The 16,971-nt window shown below is 48.5% G+C and overlaps 1 protein-coding gene across 1 annotated transcript in view; it reads right to left on the bottom strand.

Moving 5' to 3' along the window:
• Positions 1-2,802: 2,802 nt before the first annotated feature.
• The window catches only part of CRB2 (crumbs cell polarity complex component 2), a gene marked incomplete at its 5' end in the record, with an annotated part of 33,743 nt that continues 19,574 nt past the window's right edge, over positions 2,803-16,971 (bottom strand). Inside the window, 7 exons of the mRNA XM_081339476.1 lie at positions 2,803-3,150; positions 5,784-5,910; positions 6,452-6,568; positions 8,053-8,920; positions 10,390-10,555; positions 12,561-13,120; positions 14,278-15,210. Of these exons, the coding sequence (XP_081195602.1) occupies positions 2,920-3,150; positions 5,784-5,910; positions 6,452-6,568; positions 8,053-8,920; positions 10,390-10,555; positions 12,561-13,120; positions 14,278-15,210 (3,002 nt within the window). The 3' untranslated portion in view covers positions 2,803-2,919. The remainder of the gene's footprint in view (positions 3,151-5,783; positions 5,911-6,451; positions 6,569-8,052; positions 8,921-10,389; positions 10,556-12,560; positions 13,121-14,277; positions 15,211-16,971) is intronic.

The raw sequence follows: 16,971 nt of genomic DNA, 5'->3' as shown, positions 1-16,971 counted from the left end.
GACAGTGAGGACAATTAACCAGTGGGACAGCCTGCCACCAGAAGTTGTGGGTGCTCCATCACTGCAGGTTTTTAAGAAGAGATTGGACAACCGTTTGTCTGAAATGGTATAGGGTCTCCTGCTTGAGGAGGGGGTTGGACTAGAAGACCTCCGAGGCCCCTTCCAGCTCTATTCTGACTGACTCAGACCCACATCTAAATTTGCAATAAATCTTGATGCCTTGAAATTTGTAGCCATTCTAGTCCTAGGTAAACCTCTTTTAGGAGGGTTGAGTCATTACCAAGAAAGGCTGGAGGATCTCCAGTCAGAGATGATCTGCTGAATTTGGTTCCTTGCCCTCAATTTTCCATCAACGATCCCCCAGGCGTTTCAAAAGAAAGTTGGTCAAGCTGTTGTTGCTGATGCATTGGCTGGTTGGCAAATGGGAAGGATTTCCCCCCCCCTCAAAGTTAGGGAGGCATGACCTAGTTAGGCAGCTCCTTTGTCTGCGTTACCCAGATTGTGAGATACCTTCTGAATGGACACCTCTGAGGTCTTCCAGGGGAAATGGAGTAATGAACAAGGAGCCTTGCAAAGTACAAGGTCAACAAAGTTGGCCCTACTTTTCTTCCTTCTCTCTTGACTTTTCCTGTCTTTGGGAGAAGAAAGATATGTTTCTTCTCTCCTGTGCTCACCATACAGAGGGAATTGTTTTGTGACTGGTGGGGAGAAACCAATCTGATGGCACATTTTTTTTCAGCCCGTACTTACTTTCTTTTTTTCTTGATGAATTGTAATTAACTACAACTAACACTCATGCATCTATGTCTGAGATAGGGGTTGAAATACCACACTGGCCTCTTGCGGAAACAATTTCCTTTGGATTTGTACATCTGAAATATTCTCAACAGTGATCCCACAACACGACATCAGGAGGAACCCAACAGCTTCCTCCTTTTGCAGCCAGCTGTAGGAATCCACCACCTCCCCTGTCTAAGCCAGGTTTAAATTTTAGCGAGTACGTAGTGTGTCTGAAAATATTTCTCCCTGTTCTTCATAGTCATGGCACTAACGTGCCCACAGTTGTTAAGCCATAGTTAGCCACACATTCAAATGTCTGGTTCACTGTATAGCACGAAGTGTACTTTCTCCAATCAGGATTCTGTGGTTGCTTCATGGAGGACAGGAGAAGAAGAGAGAGCAGAGGTGCCACCACATGTTTCCATAGCTCCTTGGATGCCCTCTGGATGCATCAAGGAGGAAGGAGGGAACAGCTAAAGGGCTTATATGTCAACCTGCGCTACGGAGGAGTCTTTGTTAGCAAGAATTAAGCTTCTATCCACTACATTTTAGCATAGAAACCTGAACTTCCGCTGAGAGAAGATGGCTCTTGTGTTCTTGGAGTGGAATCATTGCTATGTGTATCGAAAATTATAACTGAAGGGTGAGGTGAAGTGAAGCTGAGAGGTCTTCAGTTAATGCCGTTTCAAGTGGTTTGTTTACAAGGCACTTTAGGATGCTGTATTGTACCTGAATGTGTGGAGAGGAGGTCACAGAGATTGTAGGTACTTGACTCTCTTCCAACAGGGGTAATGATAAGGTAATATTTGTTCTGTGGGAGAGGAAGAGGATTTTGGACTTTTTGTGGTGTGTTATTGAGGTTAAGCAATTTTTGTTGCTCACCTCTTCTGTCTCGCAGCTGCTGTGTGACTAATGAACAGCGTGCAGTTTGTGTTGAGTTCCCCACAATGAGCTGCCCAGCCTTTCACAGTCCAAAACAACACACTTCACCCAGTCCTGGAGCTTTTTCCTTCGTATTCTCTCAGCTAGTTTACATTCATCCATGGTGGATTGTTACGCAACACCAAAGTCCTACAGTTCTGAGCTTCTGGCCAACTGGTACGGCTGCAGGCACGGCCCAGAGGACATTGGTCACTACAGTAGCTGGGGCACAGAGTTTGGACATAACTCCTATCAACTGGCCTTCAGCTCATCAGAGGCAGCATTGACGTTCAGCATCTCAGATGATACCCTGTGGTCTCTTGGTGGCTTCATCTGTTGGCTTCTCAAGTAGTCCATTTCTTTATGGCCACACCTGAGATGTCAGATGTGGTGAGAAGCAGCTGAGTAGTTCCAACTGCTCCAAGAAGCATGGACCTACTGACATGGCCTCAAGGCTGACCACCAGGATAGGTCAGGATGTTCTTGACCATTTGGAACAGCACTGGAGACATTCCTTGTAAGCCTTGTCCATAACTTGGTCATGGGAGCACTGTTAGCAAGTCCCCTTAGAGCAGTCCTATAGGCAATGCACCCATCTAATAATAGGCTTCAGATGTCAAAAGGGAGGAAGTGCATTTGCCCAGCTGTTGTGTCTTTGTCGGGCCTTCTTGTTTTAGCCAATCCTGACAATTTAGGAAGTCCTATCCCTGCCTCTAGGAATGAGGCCTCTGAATCCTTCCTCCCAGGCCAAAAGCAGAACCATCACAACGCACAAGCAGGACCTGTGAGGATGTCCTACAACCCGATATGATCGCTTTGTAACCCACCCTGGAGGCCATCACAAAGACAGCCACCTTTAAACCACACCGAGGAGCGAGGCAGGGCTTCCATACTGAATCTCTTGTAGGTTGGATGATGCTCAGAAGTCTGTGGATGATTGTCCTTCTCACAGCGACTTGCCGCGGCAGCCTGTTGGGTTGGAACAGCACCTCCGAGGCATGGGAGTGGACAGGTGTGGTAGGATTGAGAGGCCAGCTGCTGCCGCTGGCAGAGAGGAGCCCACAAGGCAGATGCAACGGTCCTCACGGGTCCCAGATGCACAGGTGGGCAGGCACTCAATGGGTGTGCAACTCCACTGCCTTCCTGGTCTTTTGGAAGGAGCCAAGGAGATCTCTGCTCACACTCCCAAGTGCCAACTTTATGAAGTCCCCTTGTTGCTTATATTAAACGTTCTTCTGGTGGGACTTTGAGCACACTGTCCATCTCCAGGCGAGCTCCGGCCACTTCCTGTTGGCTCGGGCTGTAGGTTCCCTCGGACTGGCGCCTCTTCCGGGCAGTGAGGACCATCAGGACAAAGATGATGATGAGGAGAAACAAGGAGCTGCAGACGACCGGCACTGCCACCTCAACCAAGGGGAATGAGAATGCAGGGCCTGGGAAACTCCCTCTCTGCCAGAGAAATCAACAAGGAGAAGGTGAGTCTGGATAAACATCACTCGGAGGTCCTTGAAGGGGAGAATGAGGGGGAAGTCACGTGAGGCCCCCACCCCAGATGAACCAAGAGCAAATCACGGGAGCCTTCAACAAGTCTTCCTCGTAAAGAGTTAAGAGTCATCTTGTTGCAAGACAGGCAGCAAATGAACTCAATAAACAAATACAGTTAGTCTTCAACTCACCACTGCGCTCAAAATTAACGGCTGTTAAGTGAATTTTGCCCCATTTTGCAGCCTTGCCACAGTTGTTCTAAGTGAATCGCTGCAGTCGTTGAGTTAGTGACATGGTTATTCAGGGAATGCTCGTCAGAAGGTCACAAAAGGGGATCCCGTGATCCGGGGACACGACCACCATCCAGAATATGAACCAATTGCCAACCATCTGAAGTCTGATCACGTGGCCCCAGGGATGCTGCTGTAAGTCACTTTTCCCGCTGCCATTGTAACTTTGAACGGTCAGCAAATTAACTGTTGCAAGTTGAGGGCTATCTGTAAATCCAGATCAAATCCAACATACCATCCTGTCCCTAAAGAGGCATCAATACATATAAAGAGAATTCATCTACCACCAAAAGCCACAGAGATAACACAAGAGTTCTTTGCAGGCTTTAGAAGTTGGGAGGCTGAACTAAGGAAAGGAGAGCGGAGGAACTCGGCAACTTGGAGAGACAATTTCGCCAGTTCACACAACCATGAGTCACTGGAGCCATTGAGGGACTCCTAGAAGTCTGTCCAAGTTCCCTCATGGGCTACCTAAAGCAGGGGTCCCTGACCTCCGGTCCGTGGAGCAGTACCGGTCCGTGGCATGCCAATAACTGGTCTGCACAAACAAGCAAATCTCCATCTGTGAGATGCAGCCAGCACACAAAACCACACACTCTCCGGTCCATGGGAAAACCTCTCTCCACGGAACCGTTCCCTGGTGCCCAAAAGGTTGGGGAACTCTGACCTAAAGCACCTCAACATACAGCTGCAGAAATTCTCTCCTCCTGGCCGAGCTTCCTCACCAAGCCATGTGAGGCTGGCATAAGCCGTGCTAAAAATACCAGGGTGGAGACACCTGCCAGCCTAACACTCAGATAGAAACCAGGACAGGGAGAAGTCTAAGTAGATAAGAAGTGGATTTTGAGCTGTGCCTCAAAAAAAGTACACGGATCTGGGACAATCTATACCCGAGCAGGATCACTGCATTAAAGAGCCCTTTTGCGCAAGGACCCAGTCCAGCAGCTTGGAAAATTGCCTTCTTGTCCCAAAGGTGCTTTTTCAGGAGGCAATTGGACTTGTTTTTCTTTGAAGACGTTTCGCTTCTCATCCAAGAAGCTTCTTCGGCTCCGACTGGATGGTGCGGAAGGGAAGGATTTATACTCCTTGCAGACAGCTGGTCACTTGCATTTTTTAAGAGAGGCATTGAGGCCACCTGGAGATTTATCTGTGTCCTCAGGGTCACCTGAGTGGTGCAAATGGGTGTGGAGCCTTCTTGGAACTGCTGAAAGGACAGTGTGGTAGACTGAAGATAGATGATCTTGTATCCCTCCCCCTCTGTTGAGAGAGGGCTGTTCAGTTTTGACCTAGGTGGCCTCTTTGACCCCTCTTTCAAACGGTCCTCTCTGTCCAGAATGTGGACAGACCCTGAGGACACAGATAAACCTCCAGGTGGCCTCAAGGACTCTCTAAAAGAATGCAAATGACCAGCTGTCTGCAAGGAGTATAAATCCTTCCATTCCCCACCATACAGTCAGAGCTGAAGAAGCTCCTTGGATGAGAAGCGAAACGTCTTCAAAGAAAAACAAGAAAGTCCAGTTGCCTCATGAAAAAAGTACCTTTGGGACAACCATGATCTGGATGACGGAGAATCTCCATAGACATTGCCTCACTGTGTTTTTTTGTGTCACCTCCACAGCTCTTTTCAGATCTTCCGATAGTCCTCAGGCCCTAATCTTTCAAACTCTCTTTTCCCCATGTCCCCTAAAACATTTTGAAGACCACAAAGCTTCCAGCATGAAGCTAGAGGTAGTCCTCGGCTTATAAGTTCATTTAATGACCATTCAAAGTTACAGCAGCACCGAAAAAAGTGACTTATGACTGTTTTTCACCCTTACGACCTTTGTGGCATCCCCATGATCACGTGATAAAAATTCAGATGCTCTGCCCCTGACTTGTACTTGTGACCATTGCCTGGGGTCACAAGATCCTCTTCTGTGACTTTCTGCCAAGCAAAGAATGGGGAAGCTGCATTCACTTAACAACCATGTTACTAACTTATCAACTGCGGTGATTCACTTAACAACTGCGGCAAGAAAGGTTGTAAAACAAGGCAAAACTCACTTAACACTTGTCTCATTTAACCACAGAAATTTTGGGCTCAGTTGTGGTCGTAAGTCAAGGACTACCTGTACCAGACTTGATGATAGGTCAAGAACTTGTCTGCGTAGCAAACGTTGGATGGAAAGTTGACTTTCCTCCATCCGAGCACTGAGGGTAAGGAGGAATGCGTTAATCTTGGGAAAGATTGTAACTCCTTTCCTGAGTGAAGTGTAGTGGGGAAACCCAACCCATTTTTCTGGTACAAAAAGAGAGAAGCTCCCTTACACTAACATCGCAATATTCTCCACCGTAGTTGGCACCGCAGATACACCAGAACCGATTCGTGGAGTGCTGACACGTCCCCCCGTTTTTGCAAGGGTTGGGGTCACAGTCACTGATGTTGATCTGACACCTGGAAATAAAACGAGATAGGAATCAGCCACACCGCCTCAAAAGAAATGAGGAACAGGGTGAGGATCAAAGAGACAAAGCGGGTTTTAAAGAGTTTGTCAACGCTGCTAAACGTCAGATATTCTTGCTTTGACAACATGTGGACAGGCAGCTTTGCTTCTTTAAAACTTGTGTGTTACTTTTAGAGTTAGAATTAGTTGATGCTGGGGGGAGTAGGAAGAATGTCTCTCAAGGCTGTTTTGAAATAAGAGAAGATAAGAATTTGGCCGGGTTGTTTAACAGGAGGGAAAGCTTACAATTCAAACTAATTGGAGAATGTGATTTATGACGGTTAATTAGAGGGAGGAACTGCGCTTTGATACTGTGTGCTTAGAGGAGGGGAATCCAGATTTTGCCTTCAACATGTACGTGCGGAAGCTATGCTCTTTTGATTAAAGACTCCTTAAGGTAAACAATGCCTCGAGGTTCTTTGAAGAATGGAACCATGACAGAGTTAATCCTGGAAAATTGGGGAAGATGGAGAGCCAAAACTGTCATCGTACTTCTTCCCTGTGTAGCCGGTCTTGCAGCTGCAGTTGGCTCCCCAGGGGCCACTCATACATTTTCCACCGTTCAAACAGGTGAAGTTCTTGCCACATTGTTCAGGGGGGAAGGGCCACCTGGGATTAAAAAGAAAAAGAAAAAGAAGAATCTTGATTTAGAAACCAAACATTTATAGGTGTTCTTCAAGAAGTTGACTTATCAAGTTGCATCTGCAGACTTCCAGTCTGATAGGGGAGAGAATAGGAAATGGAGCTTTTTAAGGACTTCAGGAAATGGCTTCTTCCAGAAAACTCTTTGGTGAGCCCATGGGACAATTGGTTTTACCCTGGCTGGTGGTCGCGATCCTGGTCAGGTCTTCTAATGCCAGCAGCTACTAATTGAAAGGAGGTAAAAGGGACGCGGTGGCTCAGTGGGTTAGGACACTGAGCTTGTCGATCAGAAGGTCGGCAGTTTGGCGGGTCAAATCCCGAGTGCCGCGTAACAGAGTGAGCGCCTGTTACTTGTCCCAGCTTCTGCCAACCTAGCAGTTCAAAAGCACGTAAAAATGCAAGTGGAAAAATAGGGACTACTACGGTGGGAAGGTAACAGCGTTCTGTGCGCCTTTGGCATCTAGTCATGCTGATCACATGACCATGGAGACGTCCTCGGACAAGCGCTGGCTCCTCGGCTTTGAAACGGAGATGAGCACCAGCCCCTAGAGTTGGAAACAACTAGCACGCATGTGCAGGGGAACCTTTACCTTTACCTTTTAAAAGGTTAAAGGAAAGGTCTTCCTGGGGAACTCCGGAAGACAGCTAGAAGCTGCTGAACTGGGTTCAGCCCTTCAGCCCATATGACCTGTTTGTGGACAAAGACCTTTCCCATCACCAGCTTCCACCAGTCCTATGTTCTCTCTGAATGTGCAAAGAGAGATTGCTATTCCAAGAAGTCTCCTGCACACCAAACCCAGGTTTTGAGATGGTAGTAAGCACTCTGTGTGTACGTCAAGCTCACTGTCCTCGCCTCTGGTGTCCCACTATTTATGTCAGAGGTCTTCAAACTTTTATGACTCGTGGACTTCAACTACCAGAATTCCTCAGCCAGACATGCTGGTTGAGGAACTCTGGGAGTTGAAGTCCACGAGTCATAAAAGGGCCAAGTTTGAAGACCCCTGATTTATGTAGTCAGCAAGGTGATTGTCCTCCTGCACTGTTCAGAGGTTAAGACTGAGATGAAGTAGCTTCCTTATGGTCTGGTTGGAAAATCGGTCTAACTCTATGGAGATTCTCAATCATCCCAATCAAAGGTGCTTTTTCCAAAAGGCAGCTGGACCTTTTCCTTGAAATTTTGCTCCTCATCCAAGAAGCTTCTTCAGTTCTTGGATGAAGAATTTCTTGGATGAACGTCTTGAACTCAAAGCGAAACGTTTTTAAGGAAAAGAACTAGGAAAGTCCAGCTGCCTTTTGGAAAAGCATGTTTGAGGCATCTGGTTGGAAAGGAAAATTGGGGCGAGATTCCTATAGCCCCTACACCTTGGGCTGTGTCCCAACTCCAAGAAAGAGCGAGAAAAAAACATCTCCAGAATTCTTATTCTTACCAGCCACACTTCCTACAGACTTACTCGCACAGAGGGCCAGAGTATTCCGGCGGGCATTTGCAGGTGTAGCTGTAGACTTCATCCACGCATATCCCTCCGTTCTGGCACTGATGCCTCACACAGTCATCTACATTGATGTGGCAACGCTTCCCAATGAAACCCTTATGACAGGTGCATTGGAAGTCTCCCACTTGGTCCACACACTCCCCGTGAAGACACGGGCTGGATTTGCAGTCATCCGTGTTGGTCTCACACAGTGGCCCTTCCCACCCAGGCTGGCAGGCACAACTGAAGGCATTGAAGAGGTCTAAGCAGGAGCCTGCATGACGACAGGGATTGGAAGAGCAGATGTCTGCTCCTTGGCAGCCCAGAAGGATGGGCTTGCTGGTCACCTGCACAAATTGTTCTGGCTGTGGGTAAAGAGGGTGGCTGGCCAGGGGCAAAAACAGCCCCCCAATGTCTACATGTCCAAGGCAACCTGTGAAGTTTTCAGCCAAGACAATCAATGTGTTGCTTTTTAAGAAATCCAGGCTGCCCGCGTTTCCCAACAGAGTTGTATTGGTGGAATCATCCAGTTGGAGGTGCCACCTTGATGAAGAGGCCAAGGGCTCTTCCATGGTCAAGAAGAGGGTGTGCCAGGAGCCATCAGAGATGGGCATCGGCCTGAGAAAGTTTACCCCCTCGACTCCATTCCCACTCCGGATTTCAACCAGGAGCGAAGAGTTTTGAATGGCCACCAGAAGAGAATCTACTTCCTCTACGGCTTGTATCAAGACCGCGTCGTTGTCCCGCGTTCTGAAGTCCAGGCGGAGGCCGTGAAGAGCTTTGGTGATAGACATGTTTGCTGTGAATTCAACTGCATCACGCTCATCAAACGTGGCATTGGCCAGACCTGCAAGATGAAATGGTAATCGAAAGGTCAAGAGTGGAAGATTGTCCAATGGAGACACCAAGGAGCGCCTCAATCATCTCTCCCAGGAAGTTCAAGGAAGATAAACACTCAAGTTAAAGACCTGTCTAAGGCCATCAGAATGAGGGAAATACTACGCTGACCCAGATATATAAGCCGAGCTCATTGAGAAGAGAAATCAATCAGAGGAAACATCAGGTGTAACAAAAATGAAAGTTCCTTGATGGCCAAAAGAGAACTAACAAGTGGACACGAATCAAATCTCCTGAGATTCTTTTCAGAGAGGAGAGAGAGAGAGAAGAGAGAGGAGAGGAGAGAGAGAGAGAGAAGAGAGAGGAGAGGAGAGAGAGGAGAGGAGAGGAGAAAAAGAGAAGAGAGAGAAGAGAGAGAGAGGAGACAGAGAGGAGAGAGAGAAAAGAGAGAGAGGGGAGAGAGAAGAGAGGAGGAGAGAGAGAGGAGAGAGAGAAAAGAGAGAGAGAGAGGAGAGAGAAGAGAGAAGAGAGAGGAGAGGAGAGAGAGAGAGAAGAGAGAGGAGAGGAGAGAGAGGAGAGGAGAGGAGAGGAGAAAAAGAGAAGAGAGAGAAGAGAGAGAGAGGAGACAGAGAGGAGAGAGAGAAAAGAGAGAGAGGGGAGAGAGAAGAGAGGAGGAGAGAGAGAGGAGAGAGAAGAGAGAGGAGAGGAGAGAGAGAGAGAAGAGAGAGGAGAGGAGAGAGAGGAGAGGAGAGGAGAGGAGAAAAAGAAGGGAGAGAGGAGAGAGGAGAGAGAGAGAGGAGAGAGAGAGGAGAGAGAGAAAAGAGAGAGGAGAGAGAAGAGAGGAGAGGAGAGAGAGAGAGAGGAGAGAGAGGAGAGGAGAGAGAGGAGAGGAGAGAGAGGAGAGGAGAGGAGAAAAAGAGAAGGTAGAGAGGAGAGAGAAGAGAGGGGAGAGAGAGAGAGGAGAGAGAGAAAAGAGAGAGAGAGAGAGGAGAGAGGAGAGAGAGAGAGAGAAGAGAGAGGAGAGGAGAGAGAGGAGAGGAGAAAAAGAGAAGGGAGAGAGGAGAGAAGAGAGAGAGGAGAGGAGAAAGGAGAGGAGAGGAGAAAAAGAGAAGGGAGAGAGGAGAGAAGAGAGAGAAGAGAGAGAAGAGAGAGAGAGAGAGATGGAAAAGCTCTTGCTTAAATGTAATTTAAATTCAAGAATTTCCTAACAGGAGCTCTCCTGGAGTGGAAAACGGACTGTACAGAGGCTTACAAAGAAGAATGTTCAGGATTTGTGGCTGATCCCATGACGTGGATGGTAATTCTCCAAGCCATCTTTTTAAAGAATTTAGCAGGCTGGGTGTAATGGGATCTACCACAGATTTGTACTAGGTTGAGAGCAGAAGGAAAGGGTCTCCAGATTCTGTGTGACCCCCCCTTTTTTTTTTAAAAAAAAAGGACATTTCTGCAGTGGCCTGCAATTCCTAGAGGAACACTTACAAATATAACCAGAAGGGACATCCACACAAGTGGTAGGCGGGGGACACAAATCACTTTGGCACCAGACTTTCTCCTCACAACATTTCCCAGTAAAGTTGGGTGGGCAACTGCAGTTAAAGTCATTCCAGGTGACAGTGCAGAGACCACTGTTGAGGCAAGGAGAAGACTGAAAGATAAAAGAAACACGATCAGGAGAGAAAGGGGGTGCCTGTTTTCTCTCTGGAAATGAAACGGAGCGTGCAGTTGAGTGCCAGCGGATTAAATCTGGGCTCTCCAACCTTGGCAACTTTACAATTTGTGGACATCAACCCCCGAGATTCCACAGCCAGAGTGGCTAGCTGAGGAATTCCGGGAGTTGAAGTCCACTAATCATAAAAGTTGTCCAGTTTGGGGACCCCTGGGTTAAATGATTAAGGAAAATGGGTTCCGGAGCTGATAGTGGATATGGAATTTCGGTATAACTACCTATCTACCATCTTCTTTGTACTTCTTGGTACACCCAGATTTAATTTCTATATGTGCCTACCCACCACTAACAACTATCCAGTTTTCTCTCTTTTGACTCCTCTGCGCCACACAGAATTTTGAACATTGGTGAGGCACCACGCTTTCATGGTCCTTTTCTCCACAAGACTTGCAGTCTTGGAAGACTAACCTTCCAGCAAAAGATGTTTTTTATTTTTATTTATTTTTATTTTAATTCCATTTATATCCCGCCCTTCTTCGAAGACTCAGGGCGGCTTACAAGCTTAGCAGTAGCCTTCATTCTATGTATATGCCTGCTTATTAGGGCTTTCACACACACACCCCAAGCGGCATTATTACAAAGTCAGCTTAATTGCCCCCAACAATCTGGGTCCTCATTTTACCTACCTCGGAAGGATGGAAGGCTGAGTCAACCTTGAGCCTGGTGGGACTCGAACCTGCACTAATTGCAGGCAGCTGGTGTTACTTAAGGAGGCATTAGCCCACTGCTCCACCAAGGCTGAGTGTCAGGTGAGGTGTCAGGTGAGGTCTGATTAATTATTGAACGAGGTAGGAGGATTGGAGGATTGGACTCAACCTGAGTAAACCTCTCTCAGTGTTCCAACCAGGGGTGCTGTAGACAAGAAACACCATCAAACCACCCCCACCCCATGCACATTGCACAAAACTTGATCCAGGCAATAGAATTCAGAACCTCAGCCATTATAATTCCCATTTCTGGTGCCTCTAGCCTAGTTTTTCTCAGCTTTGGTAACTTGAAGATGTGTGTCCCAGAGCTTCTTTTTCATGAGGCAACCGGACTTCCGTGGCGTTCTTTGAAGACGTTTCGCTTCTCATCCAAGGAGCTTCTTCAGCTCTGACTGGATGGTGGGGAATGGAAGGATTTATACTCCTTGCAGACCGCTGGTCATTTGCATTCTTTCAGAGAGTCATTGAGGCCACTTGGAGGCGTCTTCAGGGTCTGGTGCAAATGGGTGTGGAGCCTTCTTGGCTGCAGGATGTTTTCTGCCCTGGGTCCCTTCCCTGTTGGGGAAGAGTCTGGGTTGTCTGAATCGCAAACTGAAGCGCAAACGGTTCCTGCAATCTGCAATGTTTTCTGGAAATCCATGCGGGAGTATGTAAGGAATATTTAAATCCTTCCATTCCCCACCATCCAGTCAGAGCTGAAGAAGCTTCTTGGATGAGAAGTGAAACGTCGTCAAAGAAAAACCAGAAAGTCCAGTTGCCTCTTGGGACAACCGGGTCCTGGGGGACTGAGAATCTCTACAGACTTTGAAGATGTGTGGACTTCAACTCCCGGAATTTTGCCAAGTTTGAGAAATGTTGCTCTTGTCCCATAGATCCATCCCATGGCAAGGTTGAAAGACCACAAGGCATGCAGAGAAGGTGCTTCCTTGTAGCTGGAGATGCTTTTTTTTTATAAACACAGCTTGGGGACATCAATGGACATGTTGAAGATAAAGAGAAAATCCATACCTCACCTTGCTGGCTTTCCTTAGTCTTGTTCTCCAGATCTTTCTCCTTTTGGCCGCATGAGAAGTAAGAACACAGCAAGGAAATGCTATATCTCTAGCAGCATCTAGGCTAGTCTCATCAGAGTTGGCCCATCATCTCCAAACCAGATTATAGCAGAAGCTGCCACACCACCACCCCCCGAGGCTTCCTGAAGCCTGGTTGGTCCTTACCTTGCAGGCATTATCTGAGAGGCATTCTGGAACCACGTTCTGGTTTCGCCCCACATACACGTCCTGTGGAAGGCTGCCATTCTCTGGAGGAGAGAAAAACTGCATCTGGCGGTGGTTGAGTTGGATATCCTGCAGGCAGCCTTTAAAAGATCCTCCCCAGGGGTCCAGGTTTTCTTGGGGGGGAAGCCCGCCCACGTGAACCTCAAGATTAGCGGCAAGAAGGCTGACGGCCAGATCTCCCAGGTCTTCTTCTCTGTTTAACAGGCTGGCCCGAGCATGGCCTTCCTGGAAGGAGAGCACCACAAAGTGCCTGGTGCCATCGGCCAGATTTCCAGAAGATCCCAGTGAGGCAGCAGAAGGTGCCTCGATCTGGAGCTTCCCGTCCTTCAAGTATACTGTAAGGAAAACATCACTTCCCTTGCCGATCTGGAATATGAGGCCGCTGGCCTTCCGTGTCCAGATAAAAAAGGAGAGGTTAAAATTTGGCCCGAGTCTGTCGGGAACCTCAAAGGTGGCAAAGCTAGAAGAATTCTCCTGGCCAAAGGTTGCTGCAGGAGACTCTGGAAAAGAGAGAGAGAAAAGCTTCCTAGTTCCAAGCCAAGAAAACCAAATTCCTCGGAAACTGCTACGGGTTCAGCCATCACATCTTTTGGGGGGCTTTCAGAATGTCTTCTGCTGGGGTGACAGTATTTCAGAAGACCAAGGAGTTCTGGGCTCTATGAATGTCTGGTATAATCTCTACATTTAGGGGGCTGAAGGCTAAAAGGTATGAAGAACGGTTGCAGGAATTGAGTGTGTCTAGTTTAGAACTAGGGGTGACATGATAGCAGTCTTCCAATATCTGAGGGGCTGCCCCAAAGAAGTGGGAGTCAAGCTATTCTCCAAAGCAACTGAAGGCAAGACAAGAAGCAATGGATGGAAACTCACCAACCTGGAATTAAGGAGAAACTTCCTATCAGTGAGAACAATCAACCAGTGGAAGGGCTTGCCTCCAGAGGTTGTGGGTGCTCCATCACTGGAGGTCTTCAAGAAGACACTGGACAACCATTTGTCTGACATGGTACAGAGTTTCCTGCCTGAGCAGGGAGTTGGACTAGAAGACCTCCAAGCTCCCTTCCAATTCTGTTAAAGGTAAAAGGTAAAGGTTCCCCCGCACATGCGTGCTAGTCATTTCCGACTCTAGGGGCCAGTGCTCATCTCCGTTTCAAAGCCAAAGAGCCAGCGCTTGTCCGAGGACATCTCCGTGGTCACGTGGCTGGCATGACTAGACGCCAAAGGCGCACGGAACGCTGTTACCTTCCCACCGTAGTGGTCCCTATTTTTCTACTTGCATTTTTTACGTGCTTTCAAACTGCTAGGTTGGCAGAAGCTGGGATGAGTAACAGGCGCTCACTCTGTTATGCGGCACTCGGGATTCGACCCGCCAAACTGCCGACCTTCAGATCGACAAGCTCAGCGTCCTAACCCACTGAGCCACCGCGTCCCTCCAATTCTGTTACATGAGGCCATTTGACGACTGTAGCACTTCCTTCTCTCTGTCTTCCCTCATCTTGGATAAGAACCCCAAACACATTCCTGTTGTTCTACCAAAACCAAGCAGATGAATTCCCTGCCCACCAGCAGCTCCTAACGTTGTTTCTGAAAATATTATTTTTATTTCTTACCCAACTTCCTGCTCTCTCGAGAAAAACAACGGGAGCCCCGTCAGGCTACTCACCATAGGAGCAAGTGTGGCCTTCATAAGGCCGAGAACAGTGGCAATGGAAGTCCGTCCAGAAGTCAACACACTGGCCACCGTGGGAACAAGGCTGAGATTGACACCACTCCGTTCTCTCACAACCCAGTTGAAACCCAGGAAGCTGTAGCCCTTCTACCTCCTCGGGTAAGAGTATCTTGGAGTCAATCTGCAAGTCCTCCAGGCAGCCAGTGAAGTGTCCTGTGCAGTTGATCATTAACGTCTCCTCAACTCCTCCAACATATATATTCAGAAAGGAGGGCAAAAGAGTAACAGGGTTGGTCTCGCCAAGGGGATGGCTGAAGAGGCAGAGGCCTCCTTGGCAAGCTTCATGCCACAGTTTGAACTCAAGAGCCTCTTTCAGAGAGACTTCTGCTTTGTGCCAGTGGCCATCATTGACCGCTGGTGCCTCCAGGGTGAAAGAGACGTTGACCTCCTGGGTCGAGAGCGTCACCTGTAGAAGGCCAGCGTAGAGTTCCAGAAGCAGATGCTCCGTTTGGTGGCCTCGGTAGAAAAGGAGGCCATTGAGAAGGGTGGTCCGGAACCGGAGAGCCACGCTGGCTCCATGACCACTTGTGTTCTTACCATCTGTGGAGGCGTTGATTAAGAGATAGCCATTGTCTGTGAGTGAGAAGGTGGTTGGCGTGGAGCAGGTGGGCCCATAAAATCCAGGAGGACACTGGCACAGATAGCCATGGACCTCCGATTGGAAGGTGGGGACGCACAAAGCCCCATTTTGGCAGTTGTGAGTCTCGCAGCCGGTGAGCTCCACAGAGCAGTTCTTCCCACCCCAGGCTGTGCCATCTGGGTTGCGGGTGCAATGGCAGATGTAGTCGGCCATGCTGTCTTCGCAGATCCCTCCATTTTCACAAGGCAGGTCTTGGCATTCGTCTATCTCATTGGCACACTCGGTCCCTGGCACAGAGAAAAGGGGCGGGCAAGGGAAGAGGGGAATGAGCTTCTGAGTTTGCACCGCTATACACAACGAAGTATTTCTCTACACAACCATTCAGATGAATTTCACTTAGTCCTGGAAGGCTACAAATACCTCAGGCTAAACAGAGGTGGGGATCCTTAAGTATTTGAGGACTGTTAAGCACAGGGGTGGGATTCAAACAGGTGAACAACCGGTTCTCTGTGTGGAGGCCACTTCCGGAAGTCCATTCTGGGCCTGGGCAACAAAAAAATTAGCTACTGGTTCTGCCGAACTGGCGCGAACCGGCTGAATCCCACTGCTGGTTAAGAGTCCGTAGTGCCGATTAAGCAGCCTCTGGCCTCTTCCAGCTCCTCACACACATTCCCACTAATCCCCAAGAATGCTGGCCAGATAAACAAAGTTCTGGATTGTTGTATCTTAATAGCCTTACACTTGCCCAGCAAAAAGGAATCGGAACACAACCAAACAGAATTTGCAAGATTTCCTCTCCTTTACACAGAGGTGGTTTCTAACTAGCCAGTTCAAGGTGGATAAGATAAGTGCAATCTTTCTCAGCCTCGCCAACTTTCAAGAGGCGTGGACTTCAACTCCCAGAGTCTCCTGCCAGCATGCTGAAGTCCACTCAATCTTCTTGAAGTTGTTAAGGTTGAGGAACGCCGGGGAACTGCCTCGACAAATCCATGGCAATGCAAAGCAGGAACAGCTAGAGAAGAGTTCTGGTCTCCAGCTAGCAGCTCCTCCCAGCCCCCCCCCCCCCCAATCTCGGTCCCAAGTGGAATGAAGTGAGAGTTTGGTGCAATGGAATGTGTGAATGACCTTGGGGGCAGGAGGGAAAAGATGCTGCATGGGGAATGGACAGATAAGAGGAAGCATAGCCCCGTCCTCCAACTTCCTAATGGGAGGAGAAAGACACTCAGAAGGACCCTCCCTAACTTCTCAAGCTGTAACAAAAGGATGCCGAGAGATTTGTGTTGTCATTCTTGCAAGATTCTGAAATGTAGCTTTACGGTACAGTAGAATTAGCTCACCTAGTTAGGGTTTTACCTGGCAGGGCAGATAAAATTGGAGGAGGCAAACTAGAAGCGTCTCCTCCCGTTCCCGGCGGACCTCCCTTCAGAAGAAGAAATGACGTTCCTGGTGCTAATAATTCTCCTTCCAAAATAACATCCTCCGAAGCTGCCGCTGCTTAAATTGGGGCAACGGTGGGGTCCCCTCTGAGTCCTGCACTTCTACCCAACGTCAAATTAATCCCCACAGCCCTCTCGGAGGTCCCTTGCTGGTGGCTAATTTCCCCTGGGAAGCCATGTTTTGATTCCTCCTTTCTTTGTTTGCCGTGGTGCAGGAAACCTGTTGCCGCACGGCTCGCACCCACGTCTGCCCTGATCAAGTCTCTTCGCAACTGCCCTACACAAGGAAGCCAACTCATGTCATGGAAGAGTAGCTAAGGGCTACGGAATCGCCGCTCGTTCCTCCTTCCAGTTTGGCCAATTGAGCCGTGGGATAGTTTTTGTTGTTGTTTGTGTTGTTGAGAAGGAGGCTTCTACTCAATGCAACAGGCCAGCATTAAGCCACGAAGCCGCAGAAGGGAGAAAAACCTTCCATTTGGGCAGAGGCGATATTGCTGAAGCACTGCTCCTTAGCCAACTCAACAAGGCTGACCTTTCGGAACCTGATAAGCGATCCATCCCATGCTCTCCTGGGACCAGCGTCAATTCCCCTCAACGTTTTCACACAACCAG

This window comes from Vipera berus, assembly GCF_964194415.1.
Source record: "Vipera berus genome assembly, chromosome: 15".
Classification (NCBI taxonomy): domain Eukaryota; kingdom Metazoa; phylum Chordata; class Lepidosauria; order Squamata; family Viperidae; genus Vipera; species Vipera berus.
The sequence above is the reverse complement of the archived record's forward strand: the minus strand, read 5'-3'. Positions and strand labels throughout refer to the sequence as shown.